The 24,582-nt window shown below is 44.7% G+C and overlaps 1 protein-coding gene across 2 annotated transcripts in view; it reads right to left on the reverse strand.

Moving 5' to 3' along the window:
- Positions 1–1,403: 1,403 nt before the first annotated feature.
- The window catches only part of TFAP2C (transcription factor AP-2 gamma), a 38,182-nt gene continuing 15,003 nt past the window's right edge, over positions 1,404–24,582 (reverse strand). For both annotated transcript variants that reach the window (XM_030212190.1, XM_030212189.1), the window contains exons 6-7: positions 15,908–16,049; positions 1,404–3,524 (exon numbers count right to left, since the gene is read on the reverse strand). In XM_030212190.1, coding sequence (XP_030068050.1) covers positions 3,239–3,524; positions 15,908–16,049 — 428 coding nt within the window. In that variant the 3' untranslated portion in view covers positions 1,404–3,238. The remainder of the gene's footprint in view (positions 3,525–15,907; positions 16,050–24,582) is intronic.

Raw genomic sequence — 24,582 nt, forward strand, 5'->3', positions numbered from 1 at the left:
ATAAATAATTTTTATAATGGTATAGAAACATGATTAATTTATAGAAGAACCAAACTTGCATAGACGTATTGGTCATGTAAAGCGACTGTTAAATAAAGAAATATGTTCCAGCCTAACCAAACCTCTTTACATATGTATAAACCTCTTAGCCAGCCCAGAACACAGCATCTACTCAGGCCAGCTAGCATGGGAGATTAGCTTAGTCTGTGGAGGCAGTTAAATACAAACACAGATGGTACACACACCCACTGGCCCTCTTGCCAAGAAATTCAGGAGGTGCACAAAATATGTGTATCAGCAAATCTCCAGCGGCCCAAACTAGTATTTTCAGAGGCAGCCTAAACATTTTTCAGCACATGCAGAACATGTCTCTCTAATTACCAAATCATTAACTAGAGCTTATAGAATATCGCTTCGTTCATAAACTGATCACTTACTAAGATATCTACTGACGTCAATGTTACTGTTATCGGAGGAAAAGCCTCAAACAAATGCTGGGAAACTCCTTTGTCAATTCTTCGATCAACTTTAGGGACTGAGCAGAAGACTGGACAGCTGGAAAGATAAGTTTCTCTTCATATTTTGGTTTAAGAGCCCCTTGAAAAAGTTTGTATAAACATTCAAAGAGTATTAAAGACAGGAGGTTTTTGTGCCACTGATGAATGTATGGGCCTCCCTAAAGTTGATCGAAGAATTGACAAAGGAGTTTCCCAGCATTTGTTTGAGGCTTTTCCTCCAATAACATCGACATCAGTAGATATCTTAGTAAGTGATCAGTCTCTAAATACCAAGCCATTTGGGCTTAGATGCCAAAACCTAAATCTCTCTGCCGAAAAAATTGTCCCATTGTTTCCTCCCTTGCTATTCTGCACAAATTTGTAGCGCACTAACCCCTACTGGGTGGAGTTCTTAACATCTAATGCTATTTTCACTGGTACAAATAGAAATTTTCAGTCAATGCACAAATACGAAGTGGAAAATGTTGCTAAATGATGTGATCAACATCATCTCTATAGCAAATTTTAAAAAGGTCTGACAACTTTCTACATGCCAACGTAATCGTCTCTTACTTCCAGAACTGCGCAGGGAATGGATGACTGCCCCCCCCCCCCCCACCCTTTAAGATCTGTTGAGCACTGAGCTCAATGGTCTAAACCAGCACATAGGTGCCAGCATTTCAAAGTGATTGGAGGTGCCCTACGCAATACAAATTACCTCTTCCTTCCTGGCCAAAGTGGAGGTGCCCTACGCAATACAAATTACCTCTTCCTTCCTGGCCAAAGTTAAGGAGCTTGCTCAATACTGATGGTGCCCAGCACCCACAGAGCCGACTCCCATGAGGCACTATGGCATTCCTACACCCAGGTAAACTGACCCATGCAATGCTTCTAGCCAGAATAGTTTTATTTGATTATAATACAACAGTTACAATCAAGAGCTTTTACAAATAAGGAAATAAGTTTATAAACTCCATTTATTCACAGACAGACTTCACTATATTTCATTGTGAGGAATGGGGGGGGGGGGGAGCTATTGGTTATCAGGTAGAGGATCCCAAAAGATTATTGCTCTGTAATCATACAATAAACAGATTTTTTTTAAAAAATCAGTTTTATTGGGCACAATGCAGGGGTCTTTCCCTCAAAAAAATAAAAAAAATCAGTGTAAGTACTTTGTATATCATAACCTGTTCACTATCCTAGAGATTACTGTTCCCCTTACCCGTTACCTTTGAAATACTTAATTAAAAAAAAGTAAAATTTAAAATCCATCTGTTTAAATTTAAATGTTGACCATTATTTACAAATCCCTTTAAATTACACATAAATAAATATATACATTCAAGAAACACCTGTCTCCCTTAATACATATAAAACATTTTATTTTTGAAGATGGGTTGGTGCAGGCGTTTAAGATACATGAAATGGAAAATTAGAGATTATGTGCATCCAGTTTTGAGCTGTTGTACTTCTATAAAAGTTTTACTGCACAAATTCTTTATCCATAGGAAAACGTTGCATGCTAGCCAAGAGTGCAGGGTTACTTCTAGTCTTGTGTGTGAACAGTTCAACAGTAAAAACATTTTTTTTGTGTGTACAAGAAAAGCGCATGACACCATTTTAAAAAACATCCATTTCAGCTTGGAAAAGAATCTTTCCATAAAATATGGAAAACATATATACATATCCACATGCCATACACAAAAACACAATTTCTAATATACATAGACCAATGTTATTGCACCAGGCTGGTCAAATGCCATCTGATAACTCACTCTGGCCCCTGTTCACCCATGTGGATACACGTTATTCGGACTGGATGCCATTTGAAAAGCATGATATAAAATCCATTCTGCTCCATCAACCTCTCTCTGCATTGCTCATTCACCGACATTCTGTAGGTTAATACTGTGAAATGATTTTCTTACTTCGGAAAACACGCATGTTTTAGCGGATAACATTCAGAACTCTAGTATGCTTTATTCAATCCTATCTGCCCTAAGTATTAAAGGGTGTAGTGTCGAGACATACTAACGTATCTTTAAAAAAAACAAATGGAAAATAGAAATAACATGGTTTTCTTAATTTCATCTCAGGAACGGCTGAACATTTTTTTTGCTTGTCTAGTGCTCTACATATGAAAGAATGTATTCTCAAGTATAATAGAAACCTGTCCGGGTGTATCGCATCCAGCTAGTTTCTTCTGCTCCCTGAAACCAATATATAGGACAATGTATAAATCAGGAACAGGAGATGAGGTTAGTTTGCATAAGCAACTAGGAATGCAGACCAAGACCAGCACCTTCCTACACGCCAAACAGAATTGTCCCTGACAGATAAATTAATTGACTTGGGGAAGGCCAGTTAGCTGTTGATAGGACTTTAAATAATTCCACAGTTTTGAAGACAAGTGTACACTTCCGTTAGTAGCAATATAAAAACCCAATCTTGGAGCCAAGGGCCTAAAATGAATATTCAGGACACATGGACTTTATCTTTTAGAAAAAGTATTCCAAATGGAAAAGATGCTCCAGCTTTTGAAACAGATACAGTATCTGAGTCCAGAGAAGGGTGAGCAGTTCCGGACCTCTCTGCCCAAGATCTTGGATAGCCAGCAGTACAGAAGTTTGGCATTTTCTGTAGTCTCCGTTAGGCGATCAGATCTCAATCCAGGCCTAGGAACATGGTTTTTTTTGTTTTTTTTTTTAGGAGTCTGTTCATTTTCTGGACGTGCTCATTCACTTCCTGTGTTTATCCAGTTTCTCAAGGCTTTTGTTTGTTTCTGCTGGGCTCTGGTCACCACTGTTCATATATATTTTGTCTGCTACTTTTAACGCTTCATTCAGGTAATTTTGGACAGATGTCATGGCAGCGCAGATAGCGGCACACCCAAAGCCATGTGTGGTCAGGCTAAAATGAGCCAAGCAGCTCTGGATGCCGGGTTCCAAGATTGGGCTGGGCCTGCTGTTCCCCAGAGGAGTCCTGTCTTGACTCAACAGGTCTGTAAATTCTTTGCAAATCTGTCTACAAGACAAAAAGAGTTGAAGCAATTTGATGAGTATTCGCACAGTAGATGACTTCCACCCAAACCTACGTAATGCTTTGACACAGCTGATGTTTGGATAATTATGGGCCCCATTTACTAAGGTATACTAGTGCGTGCTAAAAATGAGTGTATGCGCCCATAGGAATATTACAGGCATCTACACTGTTAGCACGTGCTAAAAATGCTACCGCGCCTCTAGCGTGGTTAGTAAACAGGGCCCTATGTTTGCTGGTATAAAAAACACACAAGTAGTAATAATACATGACAGGATACCAGCATCTATTTCAGACCCCTGCTACCAGTCCCTCAATTTTAAACTACAGCAAACGTAAGGGTGCTTTTATTAAGCGTTGCTAAGAAGAGGCATAGTAACATAGTAGATGACGGCAGAAAAAGACCTGCATGGTCCATCCAGTCTGCCCAAGACAAACTCATATGTGTATACCTTACCTTGAATTTGTACCTGTCCTTTTCAGGGCACAGACCATAAGTCTGCCCAGCAGTATTTCCCGCCTCCCTGCGCTTTCCCCAACGTGGGTCTTTCCCGCTCTAAGGCCACTTTCAGCGCCGCAGGGAAATGGACAATTTTTCTGTTAGAGCAATAACGGCCATGCTCTAATTTTACAAAAAAACTCACAATGGCCAAAATAGTCCACTTCAAAAAAAATATATACCCAAAAATTGTAAACCAAAAGTCACAAAAAAACTCTTCAAATCATTTAAATTCTGTAAGGCAGGAGGAAAAGACCTCAACAATCAGTGGATCCAGATTATAAAAGATAAGCGTTACTGCACAGCACAAAAGTTGTCAGTATATGGATTCTACATTGAAAAGTGTTATAAGAAGAAAATAATGAGAAAAAGTACACTTCCATTAGTAGAAATATGAAAACCCAATCAACTTCAACTCGCAGCGGCCGTTTTGAATCCAGAGACCGTCACAGCAACAGGATGCAGGTCAAGAGCAGCGCTCCGGGCAGGAATGAGGGGGCTCTTTCCTGCCCCGAAGAGGTCACTAGACCACCAGGGCAGTAGATAGTAAGTAAGGGAAGGGGAGCGGAATATGTGACAGGGGGCGGGGTGAGGATGCAAAAGGGGCGGGGCATGTGTCCTCTTTTTGAGAGGACAAAATATGGTAACCCTAGTTATCCCTCTTATAAACTCTATTTACAAAATCTGACTTCATCTTTTATGCACTTCTTACAGAAAAGTGTGAAGGATTTTAGGTCACTGTGGGACCTCTTTACTAAAGGGTTGGCGCACAGCAAACAGGTTTACTGCACGCCAATCTGGAACTACCACCGGCGGAAGCCCTTACCGCCACCTCAAAAGGTGGCGGTAAGTGCGCCCCCCTGAAATGGCCACGTGGCAAGAGGTTTACTTACCACACAGTCATTTCTTTTCCAGAAAAAAAAAAAAAGGAGAAGAGAGACACAGCCTTTTACCCACTGTCAAAAAAAAAAAAATCATATTTTGGGCCAAACCAGTCAGAAAAAGCATTTTGGCCCAGTTTCAGTGCCATAACTGAAGCCAAAATTCAGTCAGCCTGTATTCCACTGTATGTTCTTTGCCAACCTTTCAATTCCTGTGGAATCGGCAGCATTTTTTGAAAAATTTTAAAATCAAATCTAGTGTCAGCATGCATGAAAATACAGCATATCCCCAGGAAACCAGTGGTGATATCTCAAACATGCCCGAGTGTTCATACACATTCGCTATCACTATTACAGCATAAACTGGTACAGCTTACAAGACGGGGATTATGCTCCTCCCTAACATTATGGCTCATTTTGTCTGAAGGCCCAGACAGTGGCGTTCCTAGCCTGGATGGCACCCGGGGCGGATCACCGATGCGCCTCCCCCCCCCCCCCCCCCCGGGTGCAGCACCCACCCGCCTGCAAAATGACACCTCCCCCCCCCCCCCCCCCGGCGAAATGACACCCCCCCGGGTGCACGCCACTAGGGGGGGGGGTGCCGCGGCGCGCGCCTGTGGGCTTAGACTTCGCTCGTTCACTGCAGCTCCCTCTGCCCCGGAACAGGTTACTTCCTGTTCCAGGGCAGAGGGAGCTGCAGCGAACGAGCGAAGTTAGCGAAGTCGGAAACCACAGGCGCACGCCGCAGCACCCCCCCCCCCCACCTGCAAAATGACCTCCCCCCCGGGTGCACGCCACTAGGGGGGGGTGCCGCGGCGCGCGCCTGTGGGCTCCGACTTCGCTAGTTCACTGCAGCTCCCTCTGCCCCAGAACAGGTTACTTCCTGTTCCGGGGCAGAGGGAGCTACAGCGAACGAGCAAAGTTAGCGAAGTCGGAGCCCACAGGCGCACGCCACAGCACCCCCCAGCGGCGTGCACCCAGGGCAGACCGCCCCCACCGCCCCCCCCCCCCTCCCTTGGTACGCCACTGGGCCCAAATAGCTCCAGTGGTCCCAAGATAATCTGACATATCCCCCACCCCCACTACAGAACGCCCATCAAGAGAGGAGAAGCCTTGTTGCTAGTGTTTTGAGCTTTCCACACTGGAACTGCCCAAGTTATTGCTCGATAATTGTGAAGCCTGTGCAATGACTGTTGAGGTATTCTCAGCAATTTGAAGACAGTCCATGAGAGGATAAAGAGAAGGCATGGCTTCATTCAACGTGTAATTGAACTGTGGAATTCGTTAACAGAGAATGTGGTAAAGGTGGTTAGCTTAGCGTACTTTAAAAAAAAAAAAAAGGTTTGGACGGCTTCCTAAAGGAAAAGTCCATAGACCATTATTAAACGGACTAAGGGAAAATCCACTATTTCTGGGATATGCAGTATAAAATGTTTTGTACTTTTTTGGGATCTTGTCAGGTATTTGTGACCTGGATTGGCCACTGTTGGAAACAGGATGCTGGGCTTGATGGACTTTGGTCTTTCCCAGTATGGCAATACTTATGGCTCTTCAGAAGCAAAACCATGGGATAAAAATCTATTCAATGCAATATTTATTGGTCGTTGATACATACATTTTGAAGACAAGACAAAAAAAAAAAATTTTGCAACATGCAACCGCACCTCAAATAGTGTTCAATTCTGGTCCCTGCATCTCAAAAAAAGATAGAGTGGCATTAGAAAAGGTATAGAGAAGGGCGACAAAAATGATAAAGGGGATGGGATGACTTTCCTATGACAAGGGCTCTTCAGCCTGGAGAAAAGACAGCTGAGGGGAGATATGATAGAGGTCTATAAAATAACAGAGTGGAGTAGCATAGTATCATAAGTACATTAAGTAGTGCCATACTGGGAAGACCTAAAGGGCATCGACGCCCAGCCATCCTGTCACCGACAGGTAGTGCCAATCCAGGTCAAGGGCACCTTCCAGCGCTCACCAAACGTAAAAACAGTCCAGACAAGTTATACCTAAAAATGAGGAATTTTCCCAAAGTCCATTTAAATAGCGGTCTATGGACTTGTCCGTTAGGAATCCATATCTAACACCCCTTTTAAAACTCCGTCAAGGCTAACCGCCCGGACCTACGTTCTCCAGGCAATGAATTCCAGGAGTCTAATTACACGTTAGGGGTGAAGAAAAATTTCTCTCCGATTCGTTTTAAAATTACCACACTGTAGCTTCAACTGCAGTGCCCTCTAGTCACCTAAGTATTTGGATAGCGTGAACATCGCTTCAACAACTCCCCCGATCCATTCCACTCATTATTTATCACTTCTATCATATCTTCCCCTCACCGTCTCTCTCCAAGCTTGAAAAGCCCTAGCCTTCTCAGCCTCTCTCATAGGAAAGTCGTCCCATCCCCACTATCATTATCCGTCGCCCTTTGCTGTACCTTTTCCAATTCTACTATAGTCTTTTTGAGATACGGAGACCAGTACTGAACACAATACTCCAGGTGCGGTCGCACCATGGAGCGATACAACGGCATTATAACATCCGCACACCTGGACATCCATTACCTTCTTAATAACACCCAACATTCTATTCGCTTTTCCTAGCCGCAGCAGCACACTGAGCAGAAGGTTTCAGGCGTATCATCGACGACACACCCAGATCCCTTTCTTGATCCGTAACTCCTAACGCGGAACACTTGCAAGACGTAGCTATAATTCGGGTTCCTCTTACCCACAGCATCACTTGCACTTGTCCAACACTGGAACGGCAGCTGCCACTTGACACGCCCATTCTCCCAGTCTCGCAAAGGTCCTCCGGTAATCGTTCACATGTCCTCTCCTGCCGACTATGACACCCCTGAAATAAATTTTGTGTCATCGGCGAATTTGAATTACCTCACTAGTTATTCCCCTCTCTAGGTCATTTATAAATACATTAAAAGCACGGACCCAGCACAGACCCCTGCGGGACCCCCACTAACTACCCTCCTCCACTGAGAATACTGGCCACGCAATCCTACTCTCTGCTTCCTATCTTTCAACCAGTTCTTAATACCATAATAATACCCTACCTCCGATTCCATGACTCTGCAATTTCTTCAGGAGTCTTTCGTGCGGCACTTGTCAAACGCCTTCTGAAAATCCAGATATACAATATCAACCGGCTCCCCATTGTCCACATGTTTGCTTACCCCCTCAAAAAAATGCATTAGATTGGTGAGGCAAGACTTCCCTTCACGAATCCGGCTGACTTTGTCTCATCAGTCCATGTTTTTGTATATGCTCTGCAATTTTAATTCTTAATAATAGCCTCCACCAATCTTGCCCGGCACCGACGTCAGACTCACCGGTCTATAATTTCCCGGATCGCCTCTGGAACCTTCTTAAAAATCGGAGTAACATTGGCTACCCTCCAGTCTTCCGGTATTACACTCGATTTTAGGGACAGATTGCATATTTCTAACAGTAGCTCCGCAAGTTCATTTTTAGTTCTATTAATACTCTGGGATGAATACCATCAGGTTCCCGGTGATTTACTTACTCTTCAGCTTGCTGAACTGACCCATTACATCCTCCAAGGTTACAGAGAATTTGTTAGTTTCTCCAGACTCCCCCCGCTTCAAATATTCTTTCCGGCACCGGTGTCCCCCCCAAATCCTCCTCGGTGAAGACCGAAGCAAAGAATTCATTTATTTCTCCGCTACGGCTTTGTCCTCCTTGATCGCCCCTTTAACACCATTTTCGTCCAGCGGCCCAACCGACTCTTGGCCGGTTTCCTGCTTTTAATGTATCTAAAAAGTTTTACTATGTATTTTTGCTTCCCAACGCTAATTTCTTCTCAAAGTCCTTTTTTTGCCCTCCTTATCTCCGCTTTGCATTTGGCTTGGCATTCCTTATGATCTATCCTGTTACTTTCAGTTGGTTCTCTTCTCCACTTTCTGAGGATTGTTTTTTGGCTCTAATGATTTCCTTTATCTTACGTTTAAGCCACGCCGGCTGACGGTTTAGGTCTTTTTTCCCTTTTTTCTAATACGTGGATAATATTTGTCCTGAACCTCCAGGATGGTGTTTTTAAACAGCATCCACGCCTGATGCAAGTTTTTACCTCTGCGAGCTGCTCCTTTCAGTCTTTTTTTCACCATTTTCTCATTTTGTGATCGTAATCACCTTTTCTATAGTTAAACGCTAGCGGACTTGATTTCCTAGTTTCACTTCCTTTCAATGCCAATATCAAAAACCGCTCATATTATGATCACTGTTATCAAGCGGCCCTCGTATCGTTACCCCTGCAACTAGATCATGAGCACCACTAGGGACTAAGTCTAGTATTTTCCTTCTCTTAGTCGGCTCCTGAACTAGCTGGTTCCATGAAGCTGTCCTTGATTTCAGCAAGAAATCTTATGTCCCTTGCGTGTACAGATGTTACATTACCCCAGTCTATATGCGGGTAATTGAAATCCCCCATTATTATTGTGTTGCCCAGTTTGTTTGCGTCCCTGATTTCCTTTAACATTTCCGCATCCGTCTGTTCGTCCTGGCCAGGCGGACGGTAGTACACTCCTATCACTATCCTTTTCCCCTTTGCACATGGAATTTCAATCCACAGTGATTCCAAGGAGTGTTTTGCTTCCTGCAGAATTTTCAATCTATTTGATTCAAGGCTCTCGTTAATATACAATGCTACCCCTCCACCAATCCGATTCACCCTATCACTACGATATAATTTGTACCCGGTATGACAGTGTCCCACTGGTTATCCTCCTCCACCAGGTCTCAGAGATGCTATTATATCTAATTTTTCATTTAGTGCAATATATCTAACTCCCCCATCTTATTTCTTAGGCTCCTGGCATTCGCATATATGACATTTCAAACTATGTTTGTTGTTCCTAAGTACATCATGCTTAGTACTTGACAGTATTAATTGGCAATCTTTTGTCTGATTTTTATTGTTATTTAAAGATACCCGATCTACTACAATCTCTTTTGCAACCTCACTATCAGGATACTCTATCTTCCCTGTTATGGGTGATATCTTTGAAAGATACCTTATCCCGAACCATGCTCTTTTGAGCGACTGTCGGCCTTCCCCCCATTTCTAGTTTAAAAGCTGCTCTATCTCCTTCTTAAACGCCGATGCCAGCAGCCTGCAGCCTGGTCCCACTCTGTTAAGATGGAGCCCATCCTTTCGGAATAGGCTCCCCCTTCCCCAGAATGTTGCCCAGTTCCTAACAAATCTAAAGCCCTCCTCCCTGCACCATCGTCTCAATCCACGCATTGAGACTCTGGAGCTCTGCCTGTCTCTTGGGCCCTGCGCGTGGCACAGGTAGCATTTCAGAAAATGCTACCCTGGAGGATCTGGATTTCAGCTTTTCTACTCTAAGAGCCTAATTTATGCTTCCAGAACCTCTCTCCCACATTTTCCTATGTCATTGGTACCCACATGTACCAAGACAGCGGACTCCTCCCCAGCACTATCTAGAATCCTATCTAGGTGACACGTGAGGTCCGCCACCTTCGCACCAGGCAGGCAAGTCACCAGGCGATCCTCACGTCCACCAGCCACCCAGCTATCTATATGCCTAATGATCGAATCACCAAGTACAACAGCTGTCCTAACCTTTCCCTCCCGGGCACATTTGGAGATATATCCTCGGTGCGAAAGGATAATACATCCCCTGGTGGGCAGGTCCTGGCTACAGGAGTACTTCCTACTTCACCAGGGTGATGCTCTCCTTCTAGGAGACCTCCCTCCTCCAAGGTAGCACAGGGGCTACCTGACTGGAGGTGGGACTTCTCTACAACATCCCTGTAGGTCTCCTCTATGTACCTCTCTGTCTCCCTCAGCTCCATCAAGTCTGCTAGACATGAATCGTTTGTTTACTCTTTCCAAAAATACTAGGCCTAGCGGGCATGCGATAAAGAAACAAAAGTAGTAAATTTAAAAACAAAATCAGAAAACTTTTTCTTCACTCAACGTATAATTTAAACTCTGGAATTCATTGCCAGAGAATGTGGTAAAAGCGGTTAGGTTAGTGGCGTTTAAAAAAAAAAAAAGGTTTGGACGGCTTCCTAAAAGAAAAGTGCATAGACCATTATTAAAATGACTTGGGGAAAATCCACTGCTTATTTCTGGGATAAGCAGCATAAAATGTGTTGAAATGTTTTGGGATCTTGCCAGGTATTTGTGACCTGGACTGGCCTCTGTTGGAAACAGGATGCTGGGCTTGATGGACCTTTGCTCTGTCCCAGTATGGCAATACTTATGTACTTAACATTACCTGCGTCAGGAGAACACCCTATCGTCAGATTATGTAAATAGACTTTGGTACTATTTTGCCTTTTTGTTCAAACTACTCAAAACTTGTTGACCACACTTAATTCACACTTCTGCAATCGTTAAGACTCCTGAAGCAGGCATTGTTGCTGAAATGTGGTTCTGTGTCATCTTCAAAGTGCATGTGTATCACCCCAAGGTGAGCTTCTGAAGAGCCATCCCTTCTCCCTACCTTCTTTTGGGCTATTTTGTTTTGCTCTGGTAGGGACTTGTGCATTCTTCCACTTTTATTATTCTCAGCATTTCCTACACAGAAAGTTACCACAATGCAGTAAGAATAGTTCCTGCAATGGGGTGGGGACCGGGTGCACTGCACTTTGCAACTCGCACACAGAACGGTCCCGATATACTTAAAAACTTACTGCCTCCTGAATAGGTGGTGCTATCTGTAAGAATATACCCAGTCCCCACCCCATTGCAGGAAATGCAGAAAGCGGGCACTAATTCACGTGCATGGTAGTGGTTACTGCAGCCATGCACTAATAGTTAATGCACAACAATTCATGTGCTAACTGCTTATTGCACTCGGGCCCCCGAGTTTTGGGACATACTGTCTCACTATATAAGATGATCAACCTATCCCACCAACAAGCAGTATTCCACTATGAAAACCACCATAAGATAAACCAAGCCTATGCAGCTCCTTACTTTGTTATGATTTAAAAACAAGAATGTATACTTAGAGAATGGTGTTGCATTACCAAGTTGTAAATATATTTGATATAAGGCAGTTTGTAAGGAAGGTATTGTGTTTACTAGCTCAACTTCCAGCACATGCTTTCTGCTGGAAAGCTCACTAATGGAAATCAAGTTACACTGCGATGCGTTTCAGCACTTAAATTCGTGTTTATTTACAGTTGAAATTGGCTAATGTGGAAGAGCTCACACAGTGCCAAATGCCCTGCTACAAAACAATTTTTTTTTTTTTTTTTTTTAAAAGGGGGGAAAAAATATCAAACTTGTTAATAGCTGCACACGTGAGAGTGTTGGGTTTCAGAAGTGAAAAAAAAGAATTTGCCAAGTTTTGGCCTGCAGACTGAGAAGGCTTTGTCAGGTTTGTGGGTGGACTGTATGAACTGGATTTGTGCCAGTAAACCTTCTTTATAAAAGAAGCTACAGTGAAACGTTTTGCCGTTTCCCTGTACACACAGTCTCAGGACATGCTCCACTACAAAGTGCATTTGCAAGTTCTGCTCAGGTGTTCCTCACTGCAATTCACAGGCAGAAAACTTGAAAAAGCAACTCTTAAGGCAGACTTAGCAAGTTTCACACTGATGTGCGAGAACTCTTGCAAACAAAATTTGCAAAAAAAAAAAATCATACTCGCAAGTGCTACCAGCAAGTTTTACCTGCCACACAAGAATACAAAAAAAACCTAAAAACGGAGATGAAACAAATGAAATTCCTCATTTCCATATGGGATTTATCAACCCCCTCCCCCATACCCACTGCCAGTGACAATCAGTGGCGTAGGAAGGGGGGGTGGGGGGGCGGCTCCACGCTGGTGCACTGCCCTCTCTGCCCCGGAACAGGTTACTTCCTGTTCCGGGACAGAGAGAGCAGTGAACCATCGCGGAGCCAACACACCCCAGCAACGTGCAGTCGGGGTGGATCGGCCCTCCCGCCCGTCCCTCGCCGCAGGTATGCGCTCCAGGGGGGAGGTATGCGCTCCAGCGGGAGGAGGGTGCGCCGTGCTGCACCCGGGTTGGGGGGGTGCGCAGCAGCGACCCGCCCCGGGTGTCAGCTCCCCTCGCTACGGCTCTGGTGCCAATGACTCAAATCAATACTACTGTATGGGGGCTAGTTCCATTGGAAGCCAGCATGCTCAGTTTCACTAAAAGGAGCGTGCCGGACATGGGGGGGGGGGGCGGGCGGAGCAGAGAAGGAAGACCAGCGCTGGATGAAGGCTTCAACTGGCAGGGGTTGAGAATCCCCGCCAGCAAAACCAGGGGCCCAGAAGAAATTTGTGGGGGCCCAGGCCCCCGTGGCCCCACCTAGCTACGCCACCGTCGTGACCAGAGTTTAGTGTAGGAATCAGCTCTAAGCACTGTCATTTATGGACTGATGCTCTGCACCAATTTTCTTCAACACCATTTTCTGAACCTAGCTCCATATGCCTTTTTGCAGCTCCTTGGGGGTTCTACCTTGTTTTGTTCCCCATTCCCCCACCTATCCCAGTCATGGCAACAATTCTTCTGTCGATGTATACACAAAAGAAACAAACCTCTGCAGGATGAACAGTATGCAGCAAAATAGCAAAGATGACCCAAGAATGAGTGGGCAACGTTCCAATCAGTAAAAGAGTTTATTACAGATGGGCATCCCGACATAATAGTCCTGACAAAATAGCCCTGATAAAACAGCCTCTAACAAAATAGCCCCTCCCACAAAATAACCCCTAGAGAAAAATGCAGTGCCATGTTCTGAGCAGCCTGATCGGGCTCTTTTGTCAGGGGGCTAATTTGTCAAGGGCTATATTGCAGGCAGGCCATTTTGACAGTGGCTGTTATGTCAGGAGGTTTTTTGTCCAGGTACCATTACAGATTGATCAGGACTCAACACAGCTGTGTTTCAGTCAACTAGGCCTGCATCAAGAGTCTATTAAAATAAGCATATAGAAAATATACTAATATCCAACAATATAAAATATAGTAGAAATAAAATTAAAAGAAGAAACTGTCTCTAGATTTGGAGGAGTAGCCTAGTGGTTAGAGTGGTGGACTTTGGTCCTGGGGAACTGGGTTCGATTCCCACTGCAGGCACAGGCAGCTCCTCGTGACTCTGGGCAAGTCACTTAAACCTCCATTGCCCCATGTAAGCCGCATTGAGCCTGCCATGAGTGGGAAAGCACAGGGTACAAATGTAACAAAAATAAAATAGATACTATTGGAGATTCTACATGGAATGTTGCTATTCCACTAGCAACATTCCATGTAGAAGGCTGTGCAGGCTTCTGTTTCTGTGAGTCTGACGTCCTGCACGTACAGACTCACAGAAGCAGAAGCCTGCGCGGCCACATTGGTGATCTGCAAGGGCCGACTTCTACATGGAATGTTGCTAGTGGAATAGCAACATTCCATGTAGAATCTCAAATAGTAGCAACAGTGGAGGAGTGGCCTAGTGGTTAGGGTGGTGGACTTGGTCCTGGGGAACTGAGTTCGATTCCCACTTCAGGCACAGGCAGCTCCTTGTGACTCTGGGCAAGTCACTTAACCCTCCATTGCCCCAGGTACAAATAAGTACCTGTATATAATATGCAAGCCGCATTGAACCTGCTATGAGTAGGAAAGTGCGGGGTACAAATGTAATATAAATAAAACAAAAAATAAATTTAACAATGATATTTAAAAACTATGATACATGTACAAAAGCAAAAGACGTATAAATACCTCATATCAGATAAGGTCATCCACTTGTTAAATCTGATGTGAAGGTATAACAAAATTTTAACAAGTGGATGACCTTATTTGATATACGAGGTATTTATACATCTTTTATTTTCATACATCATATTTTTTTTTAAATATCATTGTTAAATCTAGAGACCATGTCAAAGTTTCTTTTAATTTTATTTCTACTATATTGTGTTGGATATTTGTATATTTTTTATATGCTTATTTTAATAGACTCCTGATGCAGGCCTAGTCAGCCGAAACACAGCTGTGTCGAGTACAGATCAATCTGTAATAAACTGTTTTACTGATTGGAATGTCGTCCAGTCACTGTTGGGTCATCTTCGCTGTTTTGCTGCAAACAATTCTTCTGTGGCAGAGAGGTACAGATCGCCATTCTCTGGAACACCAGACACGGGCACCCCCAAGACCATTAGCTGATACAATAACTGAAGAACAGCTGGGATGCCCTCTCGCATCCCAGCTGGCCATTAAAATACTGCAACAGTTCAAATAAAGTAGGAAACTCACAGTCTTAAATTCCCCCCAAAATCATAACTTACAGATCAGGAAACTAACAATATTTTATATAATTAGCATAATCTTTATTAATGTCAAAAATAAACACTATACTTTTATGCTTCTATAAATACACATCACAAATTTCATATACATTTATATCAAAAATTCAATACTGCATCAGCTAATATAAAAAATCAGAAACTTAATTAATATTTGATTAACCTAAAAGAGAAAAATTTGAAGGAAAAATTTTTTTTGCTAAGCACTAAAAAAATTATTTAGTGGTTGGTTTGGTTGGTGATGGGGCCAATGATGATAGCCATATAATAGGGTGTCCTAGAAATGCTTGGTACCCTGGGCTGGTGAGGCTATTTATTTAAAATTATAAAAAAAAAAATTTTAGTGCTTAGCAAAAAAAATTTCCTTCAAATTTTTGTCTTTTATATAAATTTATATGAAATTTGTGATGTGTATTTATAGAAGTATAAAAGTATAGTGTTTATTTTTGACATTAATAAAGATTACGCTAATTATATAAAATATTGTTTCCTATTCTGTAAGTCATTAAAATACTGCTACTGTATCTTTAAGGCAGGCCAGCCTGTGGAGCAGAGAGCAGGCCTTGGAATGTAATCTACATTTCCTTATATATGGCACTGGATTATCAGGCATGCCTAAAAAAAAGTTGGGAGGGAGGGGGGGGGGGGTTAAAGAGCAGTAAGGAAAAGCAACAATACTAACTTTGCAGCCAAAAGCATGTTCTTCCTATTGGCCATTTCATTGCGTTCCATATGAGGTCTGCTTAAGTATTCGGCTACTGCTTTTGCAGGAAACTCTGTTTCACAAACATAACCAAAGTCCCTGGCAAGATGCACAGCTTCACCTAGAAGGAAAAACAGGTACCAGAAGACAAGTTAGAAAATCCAGAACACACTACAGCCCCTACAAGTTTCCAGTTATACGCTGATCGCCAAAATTAACACACACAAAAATCTGCACAAGTTATGTTTTTATTAAACAAATTAGCTTAGAAGAAATATTTTTGCCTTTGTCTGCTGTGTTCCCTCTTTGCAAAGTTGAAAAATGGCAACTGCTTAATGTTTGCGCACTTTCCCCACTGTTAACCAACAGGACAATACGATGTGGTTAGCTACAGCTTTTTACGTGGCTTCCACCATGCCACATTATCTGCCATGTCAGCAGTTAATGTGAACCAAATCCACATTACCTGTAAGGTGCAGTCCCCACATACACTGCATCAATGTTAACCTGGCATAGTAGCTATGTCCCAAGGGGTCGAGGTGGATAGCCAGCTTACCATGGTAGCATGAGGTAAAAAGTTCCTTTTTTTCTACTGAGGAAATTAAGAGCCATGCAAAAAAAAAATTTTTGAGTTGCCCTATTACAATCATTGTTGCTTTCCAAGTTAGATTACTGCAACATTGTATACGTAGGTTGTACAAGTGTAGTCTTGAAAAGCTCCAGACAGTTAAATTTAGCGATTAGTTCTCTCTTTTCATTACACCAGGATGAACCAATCAATATATATAAATGGCGTGTCGTACTCACTCGCAAATGCGCAGTAGAGACCCTCTCTGCCCCACCCCCACATCAATACGTGATGACGAGGGCGAAACAGAGAGGGTCTCTACTGCGCATTTGCGATGGACACCGCCGTCGCTAACGCTCCCCCCACCCGGAGTTGCCGCCGCCACCCACCTTCCACCCGGTTGGGCCCTCGCTCCGCTATTGAAACAGCGAGGGCACGCAGCACACAGCTCTGCTGAGCTGCCGTCGGCCTTCCTTCTTCTCTGCCTGTGTCCCGCCCTCGACGACGTTATGTCACACGAGGGCGGGACACAGGCAGGCAGAGAAGGAAGGCAGGCCATGGCAGCTCAGCAGTACAGCTGTGTGCTGCGTGCCCTCGCTGTTTCAATAGCGGAGCGAGGGCCCGACCGGGTGGAAGGTGGGTGGCGGCGGCGGCGGGGTGGGGGCCTTTCAACCCCCCCCCCCCTATACTAGCCCATTTTTTGAACGGCTAGTATCTTCAGAAACGTCTGTGGTGGTTGCCTGTGGTATCAAAGTCCCACTTTAAACTGGGTTCTATGGGGGGTTTTTTAAGTTCTTTTATGGGGATGCTCCATCCTATTTGGCTGGGTTCTTTTCTCTTTTAAACAGAACATTAAATATGGGGACAGGCTGTTTTAAAACTTCCTTCAGTTGTTAAGTCTGTTAGACAGTTATTGGCATCCTTGTCTTATAAAGCTGCTTTAGTTTGGAATTCCCTTGCTATGTCAGCCTGCTCTTTAAAAAGAGACTATTTAAGATTTAGAAAACAACTAAAAACTTGTCTATTTTAAGACTTGTGTGGGCTTATTTACATTTTGATTGTGAAACTAAGTTTGTAATTCCTGGATTAGTGTTTTGGTTTTTTGCAGTTGTGATCTGCATGGAACTGTATAGGTTTTTTTTTTTTTTTTTTCAATGAGGGAGGGGGCCTTGAATGAGGAAATATCACTGAACCAGGAAATTTTGTTAGAAAAATATCACTGAACCGAAATTGTTGAAATCCAGCTTGTCACAAAAAAAAACTTTCTGAAATAAGAGTAGTATAACCAAGAAGGCGTGCTAGCATTTTTAGCACACACTAAAAAAAAAAAAAAAAAAGTTAGCGTGCACTAATGCTAGAGAGACCCATTTATTCCTATGGGTCTCTAGCGTTGGTGTGTTCTTAAAAATGATAGCACGCCTATAATGCAGCTTATTAAACAGGGTCCCAAGAGGTAAACAAATACATCTTGTTGGGCAGACTGGATGGACTGTGCAGATATTTTTCTGCCGTCATCTACTATGTTACTATGTTATATAATAATTGGTCACTCTGCTTCCCTGGCTGGCTTCGTAACAGCCATAGGCGTAGACTGGGGGGGGCGAAGGGGGGCAATGCCCCCCAAACGACGACGAGGCGCCGCCGCGCCATTAGTTAAAAAAAAACATGCAGGCACGCGCTCCTCTCCATCCGCTTGGCTTCCCTGCCCTCTCTGACAGAGAGGGCAGGGAAGCCAAGCGGACGGAGAGGAGCGTGTCCGTCTACCCCTCTCTCTTCTTCCCTCCCTCCGGCGCAGGCAGCAGTCTTTTTCAGCGTTCCTGGCAGCGGTAGTGATGTACACGCTGCCTTCGGCTCTGCCCCAAAGCCTTCTCTTCAAGTTCCTGTTCCCACATAGGTGGGAACAGGAACTTGAAGGGAAGGCTTCCGGGGCAGACCGAAGGCAGCGTGTACATCGCTACCGCTGCCAGGAACGCTGAAAAAGCTGAAGACTGTTGCCTGCGCCGGAGGGAGGGAGGAAGAGAGGGGGTAAACGGAGTCACGACCTTGGACCTCGCGGGGGGGGGGGGCAGTAGAAGGAAGATGGATGGAACTGGGAGGGGTGGGGAGCAGAGGGAAGGACCAGGAGATGGATGGGATTGGGAGAGGTCAGGCACAGCAGAGGGAAGGAGCAGAAGTTGGTTGGGATTGGGAGGGGTGGGAAGCAGAGGGATGGACCAGGAGATGAATGGAATTGGGAGAGGTCAGGCACAGCAGAGGGAAGGAGCAAAAGATGGATGGGACAGAGGGATGGTGAGCATAAGGAAGAAACAGAAGATGGATGGTACTGGGAGGGGTGGGGAGCAAGAGATGGATGGGATTGGGAGAGATCAGGCACAGCAGAGGGAAGGAGCAGAAGATGGATGGGACTGGGAGGGGTGGGGAGCAGAGGGAAGCCTACTGGAAAGAAGACACTGGGACCAAAGCGAATAGAAAAACTAAATGATCAGACAACAAAGGTAGATAAAAGTATTTTATTTATAATTTATTAATTGAAATGTGTCAGCTTTTTGAAATGTGCATCTGTGATATTTTGCATGTAAATTTCAATTTCTTCCTCCATATTAGCATATTCATTTGCATATGTATATGTATATATGCAAATAATATGCTAATATGCTCCGCCCATTCTTTGCCCCCCCCAAATGAAACAGTCAAACTACACCTATGGTAACAGCATGCTGACGTCAGCTCGCCTCCAGCGTTCCTTTCCCTCTCAGTGTCCCACCAATGCGGAATGACGAAATGTCAGAGGAGGGCGGGACACAGAGGGAAGGCAAGGGAATGCTGGAGGCAACACGAGCCCAGCCTGCCGCCGCTGCAACCCGAGGTAAGATGAACAGCTTAAAGGCATGACGGCAGGAAGGACAGAGTCACTGGCCATGGAGGGGAGGGTAGAATCGCTGGACATGGATTGGATGGGAGAGAAGGGCAGGGTACAGGAGAATCACATGGAGAGGAGGGCAGGGGAGAGAGGAGAAATCATTTAGATGAGAGCCTTCCTAGGGCCCATTTCATTTTTCACAAAACGGGCTTTGTTGCTTGTTATAAAATAAAACAAAAATGCAACACACACTCACTACCATAATACACAGAGGGGCCTTTTTTTACCAAACTGTGATAAAAGTGGCCACAGCACATCTTTATCCGAGTTATTCCTGCAGGCTAAGGCCATTTTTACCACTGGGTTAAAATGGCTGAATTTGCTATTTTTTTTTTTTTTTTGTATTAATGACCACATGCTCATTTTACCATTAGTGCATGACCATTAGAACAGATTAGCATGCAAACCCTTACCGCTACCCATTACGTAGGAGGTACGGGCTCATGTGCTGAGCATGTGATAATGTTAGTGCACGGCAATGTAGCTCTGCTAACCAATTACCACAGAACATGCCCCTATGCCAAAAAATAAATTCTCTTTTTTTAGCATGTGTAGCGCGTGCACACACACCCCTCCTAAAATTACTGTGGGACACCTCAGTGCACACGTTAGTGCTTACCGAAACTTTGTAAAAGGTCCTATAGTAAAGTAATATAATATTAACAATGCAATCAAAACCTTGCATGATGGTAGCAACAGAAGGGGAGCCTGGCAAAAAGGAGGATCTCATGCATAGTTGTAGCCAAAACCCTGAAAAGTTGGCCAAAAGTTGCAAACCCTGAAATCATGTCTTTCCTTCCTTCACATGTAAAACACTTCCCTCACCCTCCCCTACTTCCCACTGTGAACCTCAAATCACTTCCTCTTACCTCTCCTCATGGATAGGGTTACCATATTTTCTCCTCTAAAAAAAAAAAAAAAGAGGACGTCACGCCCCCCTGCCCCGCCCATACCACGCCCCTTTCACATCCTCGCCCCTTCTTATTCTCACCCTGCCCCCTGTCACATAGTCCCCTCCCATCTACTGCCCTGGTCTAGTGACCTCTTCGGGGCAGGAAAAAAGAGCCCCCTCTTTCCTGCCCCGAAGAGGTCACTAGACCACCAGGGCAGTAGATAGTAAGTAAGGGAAGGGGAGGCTAGGATAGGTCCGATGCCTGCCCACCCATTTGTCCAGAAATCCAGACAAACGTGCAGATTGGCAAAACCCGCCCAGACATGTCCTCAAAAAGAGGACATGTCCGGGTAAATCCAGACGTATGGTAACCCTACTCATGGGCAGAGGTTGTGTACCCTTATTCTAAAAGGAAAGAAGTTGCAGACCGTGCTTAAACTGAAGGGTTCAATTCTTACCTGCTCACATGTATCAGCTATTCTTTTATCATACCATGGTGTAGGCTGCATATTCTAAACCAGTATTTCTCAACCCTCTCCTGGAGCTGCACCTAGCCAATTGTGTTTTCATTGTGGATATCTATAAAAGCCAACAAGCTAGGATTGAGAGAAACCGATTTAAATTATTAGCACAGTGGCCTGATTGTCACGCAGAAGGCTTCGGTTTCACTCCCTGCTCAGATCTTGAACGCCCCAAACCGGAATTCAGAATGTTTTGGGAAAGCCCAGTCATTACATAATGGCAATACTTAGTGGCTAGATTTAAGACCCATATATGGTGCTGCAGGGTTCCAGAAGCAGCAGCAACCTTGGTACATAGCACTTCATGACAGATTTAGTCAACACCCCTAAGCACTCTGGCTCTATGCCATCTCCTTGCAAACCCTGAAATCATGTCTTTCCTTCCTTCACATGTAAAACCACTTCCCTCCCCCTCCCCACTGTGAACCTCAAATCACTTCCTCTTACCTCTCCTCATGGGCTTTTAATCAGTGGCGTAGCTACAGGTGGGTCTGGGTGGGCTGTGGCCCACCCAAAATTGTGGCTCTCTTGATGTGTGGCTGGTGGGAATCCTCAAACCCCACCAGCTAAAGATATCCTCCTTGTTAGGCAGCCAGTGCTCTGCCAAACACCAGCCCCTCTGCACGTGCTCAGTTTTCACCAGGCGGAAGCACTGAGCATGTACAGAGTACTGGCAGCGGCGTCTTGCTTCTGCCTGTTTGGAAGAGCACTGGCTGCCCGAGGAGGAGGAAATCTTCAGCTGGTGCAGTTTGGGAATCCCCACCAGCTCGGGTATTTAATATTTTTGTGTTTGAGGGTAGGGGGAGAGCAGAGTTCAAGGGGGGTGGGCCAGGAGGAGCTGAATTCCGTGCCCATCCATTTTTGGCTCAGGCCCACCCAAGATTGGCTGTCTGGCTACTCCCCTGCTTTTAATTCCTCCTACCATCACCACCATTTTCTGACCTCTTGGCTTCAGCTGCAGCAGTTAATAGACTGAACCATGAGTCAGGCCCTGCATCAGAGGCTCACACACACAGCTGTCTAGTGGGTGGGGCCAATGGTATTGTGAACATGGGTTGACTCAGACTGTGCTGGTGCTATCTGCCACCAGGGAGTCATGGTGAGGGAGGGGGGAGAAGCAGTGGCGTAGCCAAGGGTGGGCCCAGGTGGGCCCAGGCCCATCCACTCTGGGCTCAGGCCCACCCAGTAGCAGCATACCTATGATGTGGCTGACAGGGATTCCCAAGCCCCACCAGCCGAAAACTCCCAACAACTGTCCCTCCTGCATACCTTGAAAATAGCAGATCTTTGCCCGCAGCAATCAGCGACTGATGCATACTGCTCGCACTGGTCCCACAGCCTTGCCTCTGATGTATTACCACCTATGCGGAAACAGGAAGTTGCATCAGAGGGAAGGCTGGGGGTCCAACATGAGCAGTGTGTATTAGTTGCTGCTCACTGCTGGTGAAAATCTACTATTTAAAAGGTATGCGGGGGCGAGGGATGTTTAAGAGACCATATGGCATGCAGGCAAGAGAGGGAGAGACCAAATCACTTGTGGGACAAGGCGGAGTTCTTCTGCCCACCCATCTTGGGCCCAGGCCCACCCAAAATTAGGTGTCTGGCTACGCCTCTGGGGAGAAGAATGAAAAAAAAAAAAAAAAAAAAAAAAAAAAAAAAAAAGAGACTGCAGGAGATGTATCTTCCCACTGTAGTCACAAGCCTAGCAGCCCAGTTGAGGGCTGCCACTATAATAACGACATGAAAAAAAGTTAGTTATGAGGCAATACAGAGAAAGGGAAAAGTTCCAATTAGTTTTACATGAACATGTCTTGCAACAAAGCCCAGCAGAGGTAGATTCCAACCGAGTTAAAGCTGATGCCGCCACCCCCTCCCCCCCCCCCAAAAAAAAAAAAAAAAAATCAAAATTAAGGGTTTTTTTTACATTAGAGATGTGAAGGACTACCCCTAAATGTATTCCCAACCTCTTCCATTACTGACAGAGGGCTTGATTCATAAAAAAAAGTCTTCTGGCAGAAGTACAAAAAAGTGTAAGAACCCCCCCCCCCCCCCCCCCCAACATTATAAATCAAAAGCCGAGCGACTTAAGGATGCCAAATCTGACACTGGGGTTCAAGTCAGAGAGTTTATTCGTTTAAAGGCAAGATCTCCCTTTTTGTTTATACAGTTTAGAGAGCGATCTGCCACTCAGAATATGATTATATGCATGTGTATTTGAAGCAATGCATGCCAAATAACAAAATTATGTTCCACATTAAAGAACTTTAAACTTATCTAATCCAGACCACATGGATGACCCATTTTGCCTACTATGAATTCAAGTCAATGATTTACAGAATGCTAACCACCACCGAGTTGATTGAGAAAGTTTGAAATGTCAGGTCACTTGCTATCCTATATAATAATTCTCACCTCCAATGTTCTGACTTGCCTGGGACTGTGGCTCATTCCGAGTTGGTTTGCTAGGCTCCGTAGATCAGGCTGACATCACTGTAGCCATTATGATGTCAACTTCAGAACCCGGGGGAAAAAAAAAAAATACATGCCTCACAGCTGATCCATGTCCAGAGGAGGGTCGCTGGACATGGGTGGCTGGAGGGGGGGCAGGGGAGAGAGGAGGTTCGCTGGACATGGGTGGCTGCAGTGGGCGCAGGGGGAGAGGAGGGGGGCACGGGAGAGAGGAGGTTCGCTGGACATGGGTGGCTGCAGTGGGCGATGAGGGTCGCTGGAAATGGTTGGCTGCAGGGGAGCCGAGGAAAACCTTGCTAGCGCCCGTTTCATTTGTCAGAAACGGGCCTTTTTTACTAGTCAAGAATAAGAAAAAGACTACTACTACTAATTTCTATAGCACTACTAGACGTACGCAGCGGTGAACTAGCTCTCCTGGGGGGTCTTTTACTAAGGTACGCTCAAAAATGGCCTGCGGTAGTATAGATGCGTGTTTTGAGCGCACGCAGAATCATTTTCCAGCAGACCTGCAAAAAAATGCCTTTTTTATTTTTGCCAAAAATGGACGTGTGGGTATAGTCTCACGTGGTAACCAGGCGGTAATGACCTACATGCGCCAAATGCCACTTGGCGCACGTAGCTGATGCGCACCAGAAAGTTTTTTTAAAAGTTTTTTTGAGCGCACGTAGCAGATGTGCGCCAAAAATGAAATTACCACAAGGGCCACATGGTAGCCATGTGGCAACTCTATTTTGGCATGCACTGGACGCTAGACGCTCACGTGGCTTAGTAAAAGCGCCCATAAATCTTAGCTCAAGTTATCTGCAGCAAGGCCCATTTTATTCCTATGGGCCCTGCTGCAGATAGCTCGAGTTAAGCTTTAGTAAAAGACCCCCTAGTGATCTACAGGATCTGATTAATTTCTAAGAGCTTTACAGGCAAACGTTCTGTCATAGGGTAGGCACAGACGTGAGTGCAGAACATACAGTTCTTTCAATGTGTCAGTTCCACTTCCTGCATCATCTGCTGCCTTTGGTTTTAGTAGTACAATTCTTTGAGCAGCTCTATAGTACCCAATTCAAACTACACGACTAAATATCAAACAAGTTTGCTGTTATCCTCATAACTTTTACATTAAAAACATGCGCTTAGTCCCAACATTTCTCTCCAAATAAGCACAAGATATTAGAAAGACCTGTACATCTAAATCAAGCCAAGTCTTAGTAGGTGGCTGCACTGTTCTTAGCAAGAGTTCCTGCACCTGTCCTGGGACATATCCAGCCAGTTGGGTTTCAGAACATCTGC

The sequence above is a fragment of the Microcaecilia unicolor genome, chromosome 8, assembly GCF_901765095.1.
Source record: "Microcaecilia unicolor chromosome 8, aMicUni1.1, whole genome shotgun sequence".
Lineage (NCBI taxonomy): Eukaryota > Metazoa > Chordata > Amphibia > Gymnophiona > Siphonopidae > Microcaecilia > Microcaecilia unicolor.